The sequence below is a fragment of the Eschrichtius robustus genome, chromosome 12 (genome assembly GCF_028021215.1).
Source record: "Eschrichtius robustus isolate mEscRob2 chromosome 12, mEscRob2.pri, whole genome shotgun sequence".
NCBI lineage: Eukaryota > Metazoa > Chordata > Mammalia > Artiodactyla > Eschrichtiidae > Eschrichtius > Eschrichtius robustus.
Window position 1 is genome coordinate 73,508,433 of NC_090835.1, and position 16,045 is coordinate 73,524,477.

The following is a 16,045-nucleotide window of genomic DNA, read 5'->3' on the forward strand; positions in this document are numbered from 1 at the left end:
TGGAGCCCCCGTCTCGCCCCACCCTGGCCTCTCCCCTCCTCCCCGTTACCCTCCCAAAATATGTCACAACTTTCCCCTAACACCTCACCCTAGTTTCCGCCGGACCCTCGTTCCCAATTCCCTTGGCCCCGTAGCCCTGACCCGACTTTCACCCACAGAAACATCTCTCTGCTACATTATCTGATCATGATCCTGGAGAAGCATTTCCCTGACATCCTGAACATGCCCTCCGAGCTGCAGCATCTTCCAGAAGCCGCCAAAGTCAAGTAAGGGGTCCTCTTGAGGCTTCCTTCTCCCTGTGATCCCGCACTCTCTCATCGTAACTTCCTCCTTCGGGGCTACCCTGAGCTGCCTCAGAATGAACAGCATCTGAGGGTTTGCTCTGAGAGAACCCAACAAAAGACAGTCTTTGCTCTCAAATCCTCATCTCAGAGATGCTCTCAGGAAACAAAGTGGGGAGTGGGGAATTGCGACGGGGATGGGGAGAACGCCGGCAATGGGGTTGTTATTAAGCCACTTACCACTGCAGGCAATCAGAGCTTAATCCTGCCTGCAGGGTGTGGGAGACAGTGTAGGATACTCACTCCATTATCCCCACAAGGGGTAAGATGGGCATCATCTACCATCTCCTGTCACTCACTGGCTGGGGGCGGGCAGTAACGCTCTGGCCCGCAGAAAAAGTGCTCAGTGGTTGGAAGTCAGGGCTGTCCACTACAACGGATGGTCCAAGGAGATGGCGGGGGTGGGGTGGCGGGCTCCAGGGGCATCTGCTACAGGCGAGACGTCAGACCTGAACGTATACAGGCTGATAGAAGCATCTCCAATAGAAGCAGAAACGCAGAGGTAAATAGCTAATACACATCAAAGGCATACTGCTTGCAAGATACCATGTTAAGAGCTGATGAGCATTACCTGATGGTAATAAAAATAAATCCAAGCCAGAGGCCGTGTGTTGGAAACCTTCTAATATGCAGCATGATATTTCCGATCTGGAAGGATCTATAGGACATAAGTTTCACCCGTTATTTTATAGAAGCACAGACAGAGCACAGAGGGGAGGTGATTTGCCAGGGCAACATGTTAATAGCCAAAGCAGGGCTGGAACCCGGGTGCACTGACTCCCAAAGCCATTGGGGTTTGGTCTGCCCTGTACTAACCCCAGCTCCTCTCCCTCCCTCTGTGTCCCCCCCACCCACCCACCCACCCATAGCTTGGCAGAGCTGGAGAAGGAGGTGGGCAACCTCAGGAGGGGCCTCAGAGCAGTCGAGGTGGTGAGTACATCATCTATGCCTATGTGACCCAAAGCTCCTGGCTGGGGTGACAGAACAGCTGGCACAGCAGGTACAGCCTGTAGCATAGAGTGAGTGCTCAGGAAAGGATAACTGAATTACCCAAGGCTTAAATTTAGACTCCTGAAGAGGGGACATCCATCTGAGACTGTAGCCTATCACTGTACAGTGGAGCGGAGTGAATGAGAAATCTGCCACATGTTTAAGGTTGATTCAAATCGATGGGACAGAGGATCTGCATGCCTTGGAAGCTGACTTAGGGCAGGTAACACCTAGTGTGACACTGGGGACCACTGTCCCCAGAAGTTCTTTCCTTATGTCTCTTCACCTCCTCCCTGGGCCAGAAGAGGACCCAGGGGCTATACTTTTTTTTTTTTTTGCTGGAGACCCAGATCTCTACTATTCCTGATCTAAGGGCTTCTCAGATGATACTCTCTCTAGCCCAGTGTGGAGGTGGCCCACTCCTTTGTTCCCATCTAGGAACTAGAGAGCCTTCTCATCTTCACTGGGCGTGTGTGGGGAGGCGGCTAAGGGGATAATGGGCTTCGAGAAAGAAGTATGAGAAGGAGCCTTTTGTTGCCATTATGGCAGTGGGGGGATGAGGCAGGGGGCTGCTTTCTAATTTATAGCCCTTTAAAGTGCTACCCAAAACGTGGTCCGTGGTCCACGAACCAGCAGCATCGCATCAACTGGGAGATTTGGAAATGCATCTCACGCTTTAATCGGCACACAAATCACCCAAAGGTCTTGTTAAAATGCAGATTCTAATTCTGAGTGGGGCCTGAGAGGCTGTTTCTTAAAATTTCACGCTGCTGGTCCCAGAACACTCTTTGGGTAGCAGGATCTAGAGAAAGAAATATGGCAGGGGGGACTGGGTGATACCTCACAATCTTTGCCACCCTTAGAATTTGAGACTCAGGGTGTTCCCTCTTCCAAAGGAAGGCTCAGTGTCCTGCGATTGGCAAGGAGGGTGGAGGATGTGGTGAGTCCCAGCATCCCTGACTCTTGTCCTGGCACTGGTCCGACCCGCACTTGGCTCTCCCCTCCTCAGGAGCTGGAATATCAGAAACGCCAGGTGTGGGATCCGAATGACAAGTTTGTCCCGGTCATGAGCGACTTCATCACGGTCTCCAGCTTCAGCTTCTCAGAGCTGGAGGACCAGCTCAACGAAGCCAGGGCCAAGGTAAGGGCGCCCCAAGCCCCCAGGCTGACCCCGCCCCCACCCCTCTCTGTCTTCACCAGTCCTACCACAGGTGGCCCAACAGGGACACACCCAGAGGCACAGAGCTTTGAGGAGAAACGGTTTCCTCACTCCTACAAGAAAAGCGACAGCAACGCTGTTACAAAGTTCGCAGTCCATTGACCAGATGTCAGGCGCCCCATTAAGTGTTTTCCATCCTCTATCTCACCACCTACCTTCTGGGCTTGTTGAAAGGCTATTATCCCATTCCACAGATACGTGCACTGAGATCCACAGACGTTAACTTGCCCAAGGTTGCCCAGCTGTGATAGACAGAGCTGGGTTAGAAGCCTGACTCCGGAGCCTAGCTTTGCTCTCAGTTGCTCTGCCTCTTCCCGCTTCGCACTCTGACACACCTCTGGACCCCCAACTGTGGGAGTCTTATTGAGATGTGGGTCCTCATTCAGGAGGTCGGGGGTGGAGCCTGAGATTCAGCCTTTCCAACCAGCTCCCGGGAAACACCCCTGCCGCTGGTCCAGGGAGCACACTTAGAGTAGTGAGGGCTTTCTTAAAGGGTTTTCAGTGGGTTGAATTAGAGCTGGTGGCTGTCAGTAATAGTGCCAGGCGTGTAGCTAGCACTCTGCATCACTAACTCATTTAACACCTCCCAATACTATAAAGTAGGTCCTATTATTATCCCCATTTTACAGATGAAGAAACCGAGGCACAGAGGGGTTAAATAACTAGCCCGATAACTAGATGATCTGACATCCTTTTGGTCCTGACCTTAGGAAGTGCTTCCCAAGGTCTGCAGCTCCTGGTCCTGTACCTACACCCTAACAGACCCAGAGCTAACAGACCCAGAGGTCACTCTGGGCAGCCTCTGTCAGCCAGCCTGTGTCTCCCACCTCCCCAGGTGTCAGCCTCAAGCCTTTCCTTCAGCCTTGTCCTTACCCTGATGACAGTGTGTGGGGGGAGGGCGTCTCCCCTCTCTAGCCCTGCCCCCCGAGCGCCCCCACCTGGATGAGCTCTGCTCTGGCTGGAACTCAACTGCCCACCAGGCTCGGGGGTGACTCTCCACCGACCCTTCTCTTCGACAGTTCTCCAAGGCCCTGATGCACTTTGGGGAGCAGGACAGCAAGATGCAGCCGGATGAATTCTTCGGCATCTTTGACACCTTTCTGCAGGCCTTCTCGGAGGCCCGGCAGGACCTGGAGGCCATGCGGAGGAGGAAGGAGGAGGAGGAGCGGCGGGCACGCATGGAGGCCATGGTGAGGGTGCTGCCGGGGCCGGGGCCTGAGCAAGGCTGAGGGAGGGGAGAGTGCAGTGGGCGGCGGAGGCTCAGGGTGCCCTAGCAAGGAGGGAAGTGGGGCCAGTTGGTAGACCCAGCCCAGGCCAGGCATCCACCCGCGAAGGAAGGCAGGTGTCTGTGACCTGGACCGTGGTGGATGTGCTGGTCCGCGGCCTCTCACCCGCCCCCCTCGCTCCTCCAGCTGAAGGAGCAGCGCGAGAGGGAGCGGTGGCAGCGCCAGCGGAAGGTGCATGCGGGCAGCGCGCTGGAGGAGGGCGGCGAGTTTGATGACCTGGTGTCGGCCCTGCGCTCGGGCGAAGTTTTCGACAAGGACTTGTGCAAACTCAAACGCAGCCGCAAGCGATCAGGGAGCCAGGCCCTGGAAGCCACCCGGGAGCGGGCCATAAACAGGCTAAATTATTGACCTGGGGACTGGCCGCAGTGGGAGGCCAGGAGACAGGGACGGGCCCAGGGCGGCGGAGTGGAGGAGGCCGTGCTAGTGATACTTAACACAATTCGGTGCTGGATTTAGAGCCCTGGGCTGGGTCCTGGGAGCGGGGCTGTGTGGCAGGACCCGGTGTCTCCCCACCTGAAGGGGCTCCCCTCATCTCCTCTTCCCATTATTCTTTCTGCACCCTGGCCCCAGGGGTCACTCTCTGAGGTGGACTTGGACATCCCTGGCCAGCCCTGGCTGAAGGGGCCCTGCTCCCTAACCCCCAGCATGGACACCCAAATGTTGGCACAGAGCTGTTCCATATCTAGCCTGGAGAGAGGTCCACGGACCTTGTCCAGATTTCACGTGCCGTGGGGAGTAACGGGCGGGGGGCATCCAGGCTCCCATCTCTCAAGAGTAGGCGTAATGGAACGTTGATCTGGGGCGAAGTTTCCTATTGAAAGGAAGAGGCGTGACATATGCTAGCTAGATGTGTTCCAGGAAAAAAAAAAAAAAAAAAAGATGCTGGGAGGATGATGCAGGGACCAAGTCATCAGGACAGGGTGACAGTGCCCGTTTCCTACATCACGAGCCCTCTGGCCCCTCTCTTGCATGTCTTAAGTCTCTCTCCCTTCCCTCCTGCCATCTCCATCCTATACTAATCCAGAATCCCGGAAAACTCACCTTTGGGTTCCCACTAGGGCTCACTATCAGGTACTTGATGGATCTGCTAAGGGAAGGGGTTCAAGAAAGAAGACCCCATTCATCACCACACCTCGTATGCTGGGCACAGGGACCCTGGACCGAAACTCTCCTTCCCCACCCCCACCCTGTACAACCTGACCATTGTCTTGAAGCGAGACAGTGACCTCACACGTTGGCTCGGGGTTCCAGGGGGCAGCACCTGAATGGCCAGCTCCACCCAGAGCGCCTGGGTTACCACTGAACATTACTCGGACCCCATACTCCTCTGACATCTGCCGCCAAGCAGTAGGCACAGTGACCTCCTGCTCCGTCCAGCCTGCAGGAGACGCTTACAACTGCATTCGTCTGGCTGAGGCTGGCCCTGGGGCACCGGTTCCGAGGGCTCCAAGGGCAAGAGCTGCCCTCTGCAGTTACACGCCACCTCTAAGGGAGTAAGGGGACCTCCTCAGGGGCATTCAGATTGGGGGGGGGGGGCGGGCAGAGCAGGCAGGGGTGGAAAGCTGAGGGGGTCCCACCCCCCAGCTCTGGGACCCGACTTGGTTCAGCCGACTTCCATTCTGGTTCTCCTGTCCGTTCTCACCTTCATTCTGTCCACCAGGAGCTGTCCTTGTGGGGCAGGATGATGGCTGGTATCTACACAAATTTTCTAAAAGGACAGAGGTGAGCTGAACTCCATCAAGGCTCATTTTTAATACATTTCCAACCCCCACCCCCCCCGAGTTAACCTCTCATCCTCTGTATCTGGGAGACCTGCCTGACCCTCCCTGCAACCCTACATCAACAGGCTCCCTGCCCTTCTATCCTCCTGCCCTTCCCTTTTGTTTCTCACCTTCTGACCTCCTCCTCCAGCTCAGGGTTATTGCCAGTGGACAGACTGGTGGGCTGGGCCCACTCTTCAGCTGCCTATCTTTTCTGGGGGTGGGACCATAGTAGCTGCAGGGGAAGAAACACAGGGTTGCTGAGCCCAACGTGTGTGTTGGTTCAAGGGGGAGGGATTGAGCAAGTGTAAGCCTGGTCGGGACCAGTGTGAAGCAGCCATCCTGGAGTCCAGGTGAGGGTAAGGTGCAGGCTTACCAGGAAGAGTGGCCGCAGAGCTGTGTGATACCCACAAGCCCCCGCTGGAAGAAGCCGGCGTTGGGACAATGGGAAGGTTGTGGCGGGACCTCGCAGGGTCCTCCCCCAGACTGGCCAGGCTGAGGTCCACCTCACCCACTGGGACCGGGAATAGGGAGGGCTCCACGTCTAGCCAACAGGCCTGCCCAAACCCCGGCATTCCCACCCACCGTGGAAGACTGGATACGCACCAGGGAAGAAGGAATATGGAAGACGTTCGAGACACGTTGGATCCACAGAAAAGCAGAGTCCGGTTTAACTGTTTACAGAGGACACGTATATTGATTGTTCCAGGGCTCAGGCTTCTCACCTCTAAAGATTTTGCTTTCTCTATTTATTATTTTTCTAGATCTGGCCAGTGGCTCTGACAGCAGACGCCACTGTAGCCAGATCGCCAACAGTGCCTTGGACCACAGACCATCACGGCTGACTCAGCAAGAAGTGCTGGTGCCTAGGAGACAGCTGAGTTGGTCCTTGATACGCTAAACGTTTACGCCTGTTGTATTTGTTCCTTGGTCGTTCCCAGGTGCCCTTCCTGCCACCTTTGGGTTAATTTCTCCAGCTAATTTTGTGTACAATGTAAAATTCAGTTAATCGGATGCAACCTGTCCCCTTCTCAGCAGCAACACCCGCTCCCCCTCCCCTGTGAGGGAAGGGAGGCGTGTTTAGGGCGGCGGGAGGAGAAAATTCTCCGGGTGGATGGGGAAGGGTCTGGTCCAGGCTCTTCCCCACCCCCATCCCCTTTCCACCCGCTGGGGGAGCCGTGACCACCCCCCCCCACCTCTACCACCTCCACGCCAAGGCTGTTCTCACCAGCTGTTTCAGACGACAAATGAGGCTAATGTACAAAATCTGCAGCGTCCTTTTCGCCTGCACCTTTTTCATAAGAATATATTGTAATACTAAAAAATATTAAATCCGTGCCACCCCTACCTAACCTGCCTTGAAACTTGTGCCTTCTTCCCACGCGGGGACGTGAGGCGTGCTGGGGAGCGGCATAGCCCACGGTGTGCTGGAAGCAGATCCAGCTCTGCGAGCCCTGACTGTTACATCCTCAGGAATTCCGCAAGCCAGTTCACGTTGTACGGTAGCCTGAAATCGGCCAAGGTGGGAGGACTTAGACCATGGAAATTGGCCTTTTTTTCTTTTCCAAGAGCTAGTTGTTAAACATTTGCCAGCACACCTGGGTGCAGGGCAGAGGAAAGACAGGCAGGGGGCCGGGGGAGTGGGGGGTGGGGGGACTGAGGCTAGAACTAGAGACACCTACCCACATTGAGAGGACCCAGCAAGCATGTCCAGCGTTTGGGGATGTGAAAACCAGGAGCCTCTAATTGCACCCCCTGACCTCTACCAGCCGGCGACGGGATGAGCTTCGGACACCCCTACCTGGCAGTGCTGCATCTCTGGGCCTCCCACTCCACTCCTACCTTCTCCCCCAGGGAAGGTGGGGGCGCACGGAGAACACGCCCCTTTGCTTTTCCAGCGTCTCTCCTGCTCCTCTTCCCCCAGGGGGCGTCGGGTTGAGGGGTGGGCCTGCCATCACAGCAGCTCGGTGCCCTCGGCACAGACACAGTCCTCATTCTTGCATCCCCAAAATGGGCATCGTGGCTTTATTTTGTGCACTGTGAGGGTGAAGGCGAGCTCCATCGCTCCTCCTCCCCTGGTGTGTCCCAGGACGAAGGGGTGCAGGTGGAAAGGCCATGCGTGGGGCAGGTGTGGGAGGTGTGCTTGGTCAGGAGGCCTCAGGGCTGCGGCCCACGAGGCTCCTGCTTAGGAGCCCTTGTTCCCTCCCGGGGAAGGAAGGAGAAGAGAAAACCCAAGAGAGAAGGGGAGGTTATGGGCTCGACTGTCGGAGAGAGTCCACAAGTCACTCAATGTGATTTTGGGGTTATCTAGCCTTGCTCGCTGCGGCCAGCCCCCTCCCACGACCTTAGTGAGGGTCCAGGAAGGCTGACGGGCCTGCTGGTTTCCTCTCAGAAGAAAGGAAACCTCGCAGGTCAGTGTAGGTCATCGAGCAGTGGAGGGGTGGGCTGACCTGGGGTTCCTACCGGTTGAAGGTAACTGGTGATGGGGTGAAAGGAACTTGACATCTTTCCCTCGGCTGAAATCGCATCCCATCTCTTGACCTTGCTGGGCCAGGGGTGAGAGGGGGCAGGAGCTCTATGTCCGATGGAAGTCCCCCCGCTGACCCCCGGTCTTGCTGACGAGCTTGATCTCCGCCAACATGATGTCCCTGCTGACGGCCTTGCACATGTCATACAGGGTGAGGGCGGCCACGGCAGCGGAGGTCAGGGCCTCCATCTCCACCCCAGTGGGGCCCCGAGCCCGGCAAGACGCCCGGACCACCACGGCGTGGCGCGTGCTGTCCAGCTCCAGCTGCACCTGGACGTGGCTCAGGGCCACGTGGTGGCACAAGGGGATCAGCTGGCTGGTCAGCTTGGCCGCCTGGACACCTGCCAGCTGGGCCACCACCAGGGCGTCTCCCTTCTTTAGCTGGTTCTCCTGGACGAGCTTGTAGGCCACAGGCCCCAGGAGGACCACGGCTGAGGCCATGGCCACCCGCTCTGTGTCTGGCTTCCCACCCACGTCTACCATAGCCGCCTGTCCTTCCCCGTCCACGTGGGTCAGTTGGTCTGAGGTGGGCAGAGGTCCTGAGGGGGTGGCAGGAGCCCAGGGCTCTGGGCTAAGGCACTTCGGGTTGGCATCTGAGTCGAGGTGGGAACCGTAATGTCTCTGAGGGAGGCCAGACCCCAGCCACCGCTGGGCGAGGAGAGGGATCTGGGGGAGCCGGCCCCCTTTCCACAAAGTCACCATCTGGCTGGAGAAACTCACTCTGTGTCTCAGACCCTGAACATGGAGGGAGTCCCTGAAGGAGATGCTTGGAATGGCTGGTGGGGAATCTTGGCACATCAAAAATAACTCTGGAAGGAAGAATGAAAGAGAAGAAAGACTCAGTCCAAAAGGTAGGTCTTTTTCCCACCTCCCTCCCCAAGCCTCTCCCCACCAAACCCCGAGTTCTCCCTTTCACGCTGGGGAAAGTGGAATGAGGGGCGAAAGGCACAGCGAGGAGAGAGAGAAAAAGAGACGATACACAGAGAGGGGGCCCCGGAATAAGAGCGTGCAGCCCTCCTCACCAGGAGGTGCACAGGGCAAGGGGCCCGCAGGCTCTGCCTGCCCTGCAGTGGGGTCTGTGGGTGCTCCCACCTGGGCTCCCCTCCTCACAACTTTCCTGTTGCCCAAGTTCTCTTAAGAAACACCTAAGGTCTGAAGACTGAAGCCTCGATCAGATAGATGACTGCTCTGTCCCTTCATTTTCTTAAAACGATAGCGAGGCCTCAGCCTGAATTACCAATTAGTTACTCTCATCTTCACATCCTCCGGGAAGGGCTAACAGAAATCATATAGTTTATAGACAACATACTAAGGTAAATATTTAATCTATTCAAACAACGTCTCAAGCAGATCAGAAGCATACACAAAGCGACAGGCTGATTCGAATGGTCCCAGGGGCCTTGGGGACCTTGTAGGCTCTTGTTACTCAAAGGGTGGTGCAGGGACCGGCGGCACCAGCACCATCTGAGGACTGTTAGAGATGCAGCCCAGACCTCCCGAATCCGAATCTGAAATAACAAGATCCCTAAGGGATTCACAGGCACGTGAAAGTCTAAGAGGCCCCGTTCTAGGCAACTCTGGGTTTTACAGAGATCAGACCACTTTAGTTACTCTATATCCTTGACAGTATTATTATTCCTTCTGAAGCAATGAGGCCTCCCAACTTCCAGCTTTCCATCATGCTCTGGCTCCCCTACCTTGTCAGTGTCAGAGGTACAATTATCAAGGCATCCCCCACTCCTTGCCATCAAGGCGTGTCAGCACGGGTCAAGGCCCAACACAAGAGGATGACGATGGCAGAGGTGAGCGCAGAAGAGAGGTGATACAGTTTTCTTCCCGATGGCATGCTGTGGCGAGCCGCCCTTCCTTCTCTGGGTGGCTGGTTTGGTCCCTGGGCTGTCTCTGGCCCACTCCCGCCCACATGCCTCAGGGCTCACTCTGCTCCAAGTGCTGGAGAAAAGAATCCCTTCCCCTGGTTGTTCTCACTGCTTTCTCTTGCTTAGGGCACAATTCAGGGGCCCAGATCTGGCTGTGGCCAAGGGAGTGAGGCCTCCCCTGCTCTAGCCTGTGCATGCGCCAGAGCGATAACAGCATCCCCAAAGCTCCGCCTGGACCAGCTAGTTCCCCGGGGTTAGAGACCACATATGGCTCAATAAAAAGGTGTTTCTGTTTGAAGCATCCTGTGCGCATTAAGAGACGCCCTGGGCACATAAGTTCCTGGGAGTTAAGGAATTGGGCAGTTGAGATCCTGGCTGTGTCCTCCCTAGAAAGCTGAGTAGCACTCTTAGCTTGCTGCCTAAGCGCTGCCCACACAGAAGTGTAACAACACAAGGACCAACGGGCACTAATGGTCCGGACACACGCGTGGATTGACCCACAGGACAGAAGGGAAGGGACGCCTGTGACCGTATCCAAGCTGGGAGATTCTAAAGCCGAGGACAAGATCTCTGTCTTACCCAGAAGCTCCATTTTCAGGGGACAACTAACATAGCGATCATCAACCCGGAGGACCCCCCGACCCGATTTCTGGTGAGACAGAACGATGATTTCTGTGGCATGTGCAGTTAAGAGGGAGCCAGGGAAGGGAAGAAAAGCCGCAGTAAAGGCTTGGAGGGGTAGGAAAAGGTGAAGGATGAGAACCTCAGGATGAAGTGCAGGATCAGGGTTGGGGGGCACCTACAGCAGGGGCCCCGCCCCACGGGATTCCCCCGTGACAAGGGTGTGTGGTTACGTACTGATGGGTCACCCACCGATGAGGATCATGGGCCGGTTCTTCATCTGGGAAATACTGAACATGCCTGGGGCGAGGGAAGGGTGGGGAGGGAGAGGAGAGCAGGGAAGCGGGAGAGAAAGAGGGCGGGGAAAAGAGTTCACTGAAACGGACGATGGACACAGCGGTATGACAGCCCCGTGGACACGCACTCACCTACCGCACCCCGACAATAAACCCCCACCGTACACCGCAAGGTCGCCCATGTTGGAGCCCGTAACAGTTTTTGGATGCCAGGACCCTGCCCTCCCTGTCAGGGATGAGAGAGGGGCAATGGCACCCCTCTTTCTCCACCACCCAATGAAACAGCCCGAGAGAATATGGGGTCCCCCGTCCTGTGCAGGCTCTGCTCTGCCAGCTTCCCCTGGGAAGGAGAAGTATCACCGCACCCCAAGTCTAGAGGTCCAGCAGGAGTGATGGAGAGCACGGACCACACTGAGTGCCACTGGCTCACTCCAGACCTCCCTCCTGCTGACAACGGCCCACTCACCACCCAGCCTGGCCTCCCCGCCCCCTTACCTGCATGCTGCCGCTTCTTCCTGCCCACGGCAGCCCCGATGACGGTCAGCAGCTCCTCCTCAGAGGCCCCCGCCCGCAGGTGATCCCGTAGAGATACCTCTGAGTTCCCAAAGAGGCAGACCTGGAGAGGTCACATTGCGGTGAGGCCAACATGCCCCCCTCATCCTGAGCCTTGGTCCCGATCCTTGGAGCCCCCCTGGGCTGGGCATGAGGGCCTCCTGTGGCTGGTCATACTCAAAGCAGGTCTTCCTGCAATGAGGGGCCGAAGGTGCCAGATGGAGGAGTTGGAGGGGCTGGAAGGGCAGGAGGCAAAAGCAGACACACCCCAAGGCCTGCATCTGACTTCCGGTCATGTTTCCTTCAGCGCGTGGCGCGTACTTGAAAAAAACCAAATAACTGCCAATGGCAGATATGGCACATCAAAATCTAGATCCACACCTTCTCCTGAGACATTCCATGGCAAGGCCTCTTCATTGCCATGAGGACAGACCCCGGTCAGTGGGAGCTGAGTCCTGGCAGCCCCTCCAGGCCTGGCATGTGCATCCACTTCCCCCAATCCTCCTCCAGTCCCTTTGCTCCCGGACCCTGCCCGCCTGCCCTTGCTCTGGTCTTTGGTCCCTGACTGGGGGCTGAACAGCAGAGGGCTGGTGGAGATGGCATCCTGAGGTCATTCAAACTTGACTCAAGGCTCCCCTGATTCTGGGAGAGGCTGGGAGCTCTGGGGGGCTCGGGGTGGATGGGGCAGTCCCAGAAAGTAGGACACCTACTTCCTCCCATGAAGCACCTACCAAAGCACCTACCACGTGTCAGCTCTGTACAGGGTGCTGTGGGCATAGACGCACGTTTGACAAGCAGAGACCATCAGAGAAGCTATGAACGCGATCTGAGCAGAAGATACACCCACTTCCCCGAGCTGGTCAGTCCCCCTTCCTCGCTCCCCACCAGCCCCCAGATTCCACTCTCTGCCCTTCTCTGCAACCAGAGCCCCCCCTCCTGCTGGCTTCCGCCTGGGTTTGGCTGATGGGAGGTCAGAGGGTGAGAGCAGAGAAAGGCCGGGCACTTCTCGGCAGTGGTGCTTCCATCCACAATCACAGCCCCAGCCAGGCGGCCGCTCCAGCTCTCCTGGGAGCCCAGTGACGCCAACTCCGCCCCTGCCCCTTCCTCCCAGGGGTGGGACGGCAGTTTGCTGCTGCTCATCCAGTGCCCTTACAGGCCCCCTTAACCCTGCGCTATAAACAGCCTCTTCCTCACATTCTCCTTGGAATCCTCCCCCCACCTCCTGCAGGGGCGTGAACGGGACTGACTGACACAGTTACCACCGACTGTCCGCTCAGTCCTGGGCCTCCAGCCCAGAAAACCCCCTCGCTTTACAACAACCTGCCGCACGGTTCCTACCGGGTGTCCAGCCTGACGGTCCAAACCCACCCACCAGCACCCCTGCCCCCGATCCCAAGCAGGTCCCAGAGCTGACCAGACAGCCGGGGGCCTCTCTCTCCACCCACACCTGCAGCTCCAAGTTCTTTCACTCTTCCTTCCCACCTTCACCTTAACTCTTACCTATCTGGAACATCACTAAGTGGCCATCTAACTGTCTTTCTATTTCCAAATTCAATCTGGGAGTTATTCTTCCTAAAACATGAATGGGGGATCCTGCCTCCCCCCTTGTATAAAAACTCTGCCCAGTGTCCTCCTGTCAACAGGACACACTCTGCACCTTGCATGGGGTCAATCAAGCCCTCCACGAGGTGGCGTCCCCATAGCTGACTTTAATCTGCTCTGGCCAAATCAGGTTGAACCCCAGATACGCATCCATCCTCCCCTCCACCCCCTGCCCAGTCTCCATGGCTCACTGAGGTCCCTGTGCACTCCCTCCAGGTTCACCACCAGAGGCCTGTCCGGCCCCTCATTTGATGAAGAATCCCGTGCTGCCACCCATTAGCTCTTTGTTTGGTGTCACGGGGAGTCTCTGTGACCTCACAGAAGATGGGCATGTCCACACCTCCCTTCCACCCACCCATCCCCAGGGCTGAACGCACAGCATGTGCTGATGAGATATTAGATACGAGTAACGGATGCTGGTTTCAGGAATGAACCCCTGGCCTGGTGGGAGGGGCCAACCAGGGTGGGGGCTGGGGGCAAAGGGCACATCGATCCCCGCCCAGCCCTTCCACAGCACTGAGTCCTGGAGAATGGCTCCTGATCAACCAGGGACCCGAGGAAGGAAAGAACCAGGGTGATGGTTCCATGGGAGCCACGAGTTCACCTTGATCTGCTGCTCCCACGATCCCCCCATATCTGACACTATTTCACCATCACCCCGTGTACCCTGCTAGCCTCACCTCCAATCAGGGGGCGCGGGTAGGAAGACATAAACAGAGCGCAGAAGGGACAGGGGTGCCCGTGGGGAAGGGGACACTCACCTTGAGGTTCCCGTCAGCTGTGATTCGCAAGCGGTTGCAGGTCCCACAGAAATGCTCAGACATGGACGTGATGAAGCTGACTCGGCCTCGGAAGCCAGGGATTTTAAAGGCCTGTGGGTGAGCAGCGGAGGGGAGGGGGACGGGCAGCTGAGTGCCAGCTCTCTCCCTGACATCAGAGCCCTTACCTCTCGGCCCTCTCCCCAGGAGCCCTGCAGAAAGCAGCCCCCAAGGCCCTCGGACAACAGAAGACTCCGGTATGAAGCCCATGAGCTCTCCGCCTGCACTTGGCCTGCCCAAAACAAAGGCTACTAAAGATGCAGGAGGAACCTGAGGGCAGCACGGCCAGGGACAGCCACGTGGAAGAGCCAGACAAGCACCCGCTCCACCACTCAGTCCAGTGCATCCTACAACAAGTTCCTTAACCCCTGCCCCACGTCGGGCCTGCTTCTGCGTCAGTGAAGCAGGGAGGCTGTTATGATGGCCCTGTAACACTTCCTGCTTAAAAGGCACTGTCCTGCATCACTGACTCCACCCCCAAAGCAGCCCTGCCAGCTCTCCCGTCCTAGGGTGGAAGCACCACCTTTCTCCCGGCCCCATCCCTGCCCTCCCGCCAACCTTGGCTGTGCTGGATTCCTCCTCTGGCAGCTTCTCCAGCTCCGGCCACTGCTGCCTGAGGGTGTCCAGCATCTCCTTGTAGCTGACCATCTTCCTGAAGTTCCACTTGTTGCCTGTATTGGGGAGTGGGAGCTACTGAGTCACAGGCTGCGGGGACCCAGGGGCTTCAAGTTCACCCTCCCACAGCCCAGGAACCAGTTCTCCGCCACCGGGCCAGGAGGGCACAAGGTGCCTGAAATGAGTGGATGGAATCACAGCCATGCCCACTCTGAGAAGCCTCCGACCCCCATCGCAGTCCCGGTGCCTGCCCAGGCCCCTCCCCACCATCCCTGGAGAAATTCCTACACAAACAGCGGGATCCGGGGTCAGCAGCACCCACAGGGGCAGCCAGACCTTGTCTGCCCTACTCAGCCTTTCCCAGGGTTCTTGACAGCCCCCCGCCGTGCTCTCAGCGTGGCTCTGGTCCAGCTCTGCCGACAGGCCCGGCCTCCTCTTCCCCCACCCACCCCGCCCTGCAGCACTGACCGTCAAAGGGCATGTACTCTATGAAGCGCACGTCCAGGGGAAGGCCCTCGGTCAAGGCCACGAAGTCCGGGAGTTCGTCTTCATTCAGGCCTCGCATCACCACACAGTTCACCTGGTCCAGGGATAACGGGACCACAAGGGCTATCCCCACTGCGTTCTTTTCCAGGGATGACCCTTGTCGGGGATCTGACACCTGCCTAAGGCTCTCCACCCAGGGTCCCATTCCTTGTGTCCCTCCCCCAGTTCTCCGTGGGTTGGAAGATTCCATGGCTCACTGGTTTTCTCCCCTCCCTTGTGGGGAGTGGGGGGGAGGGCTGGATGGAGCGGGCCAGGAAGTGGTGAGGGGTACACCGCAGGTGCACTGGCCAGGGCTGGGGGCTGTCTTGGGGCCAGGAAGTCCTCACCTTCACAGGACTGTAGCCCAGCTCAATGGCCTTGTGGATGCCCTCCATGACCTTGCGGAAGCCTGTGGGGAGGGAGAGGAACAGGGTCCAGGCACTGCCTTCCTCTCCCCCACGTCCTCACACCCATAGAAAGCACCAGAGCCACAAGGAGCCTTAGAGACCGCCGAGTCTGGGGACCAGATAGTAAATATTTCAGGCTCTGGAGGCCAAGAGGCACAATTGAGGATATTATGTAGATATACATCATAAAGATTTTATTGACTAAATTCAAAATATGGTAATAAATGAGTATAATATTTGTAACACCACTCTAGAATAGAATGAAAGAGTGGAATTCTTTTTGCAGGGATAATATTCTGCTTAATCAGGACTCATGGTTAATGTTCCCTATCATTAAATTCATTGCAAATGTTATCTGCAAAATCCATTCTTAGCTCGAAGGCTGTAAAAAAAACAAACCAGGCAGGGGGCTGGAGTTGGCTGGTGGGCTGTAGTGTGTGGACCCTGATCTAGGTGAACTCTCTCATAGTCCAGACGAGGAAACCGAGGTCCAGAGAGAGGCAGTGCTCAGCTGGGGGCCTCGCACAGAAGGCAGGTGCCCCAACTCCCTCCCGGCGCCTGCTCCTCACCAGTCCGTCCGTTCACCCACTCTTCATATTCCCACCGAGC

General features: G+C 57.0%; 2 protein-coding genes and 1 long non-coding RNA gene across 10 annotated transcripts in view; 1 reads left to right on the forward strand and 2 right to left on the reverse strand.

The window, feature by feature from the left end:
- DAAM2 (dishevelled associated activator of morphogenesis 2) overlaps positions 1 to 6,948 on the forward strand; it is a 112,460-nt gene extending 105,512 nt beyond the window's left edge. For both annotated transcript variants that reach the window (XM_068558108.1, XM_068558109.1), the window contains exons 21-25: positions 159 to 266; positions 1,211 to 1,271; positions 2,341 to 2,472; positions 3,570 to 3,740; positions 3,963 to 6,948. In XM_068558108.1, the coding sequence (XP_068414209.1) occupies positions 159 to 266; positions 1,211 to 1,271; positions 2,341 to 2,472; positions 3,570 to 3,740; positions 3,963 to 4,184 (694 nt within the window). In that variant the 3' untranslated portion in view covers positions 4,185 to 6,948. The remainder of the gene's footprint in view (positions 1 to 158; positions 267 to 1,210; positions 1,272 to 2,340; positions 2,473 to 3,569; positions 3,741 to 3,962) is intronic.
- Positions 90 to 4,159, reverse strand: LOC137773440 (uncharacterized). Its single transcript, XR_011075672.1, has 5 exons — positions 3,489 to 4,159; positions 2,706 to 2,792; positions 2,172 to 2,343; positions 913 to 999; positions 90 to 818 (listed from the first exon to the last, which is right to left on the reverse strand). It is a non-coding gene; the product is annotated as an uncharacterized lncRNA (long non-coding RNA).
- Positions 6,949 to 7,590: 642 nt separating the features above from the next.
- The window catches only part of MOCS1 (molybdenum cofactor synthesis 1), a 35,577-nt gene continuing 27,122 nt past the window's right edge, over positions 7,591 to 16,045 (reverse strand). For 3 of the 7 annotated variants that reach the window (XM_068558113.1, XM_068558110.1, XM_068558116.1), the window contains exons 5-11: positions 15,377 to 15,438; positions 14,973 to 15,084; positions 14,448 to 14,560; positions 13,833 to 13,943; positions 11,413 to 11,533; positions 10,874 to 10,921; positions 7,591 to 8,932 (exon numbers count right to left, since the gene is read on the reverse strand). In XM_068558113.1, the coding sequence (XP_068414214.1) occupies positions 8,172 to 8,932; positions 10,874 to 10,921; positions 11,413 to 11,533; positions 13,833 to 13,943; positions 14,448 to 14,560; positions 14,973 to 15,084; positions 15,377 to 15,438 (1,328 nt within the window). In that variant the 3' untranslated portion in view covers positions 7,591 to 8,171. Of the gene's footprint in view, positions 8,933 to 10,858; positions 10,922 to 11,412; positions 11,534 to 13,832; positions 13,944 to 14,447; positions 14,561 to 14,972; positions 15,085 to 15,376; positions 15,439 to 16,045 lie in introns of all 7 variants that reach the window. The other 4 variants (XM_068558118.1, XM_068558117.1, XM_068558115.1 and 1 more) reach the window with 2 other exon arrangements.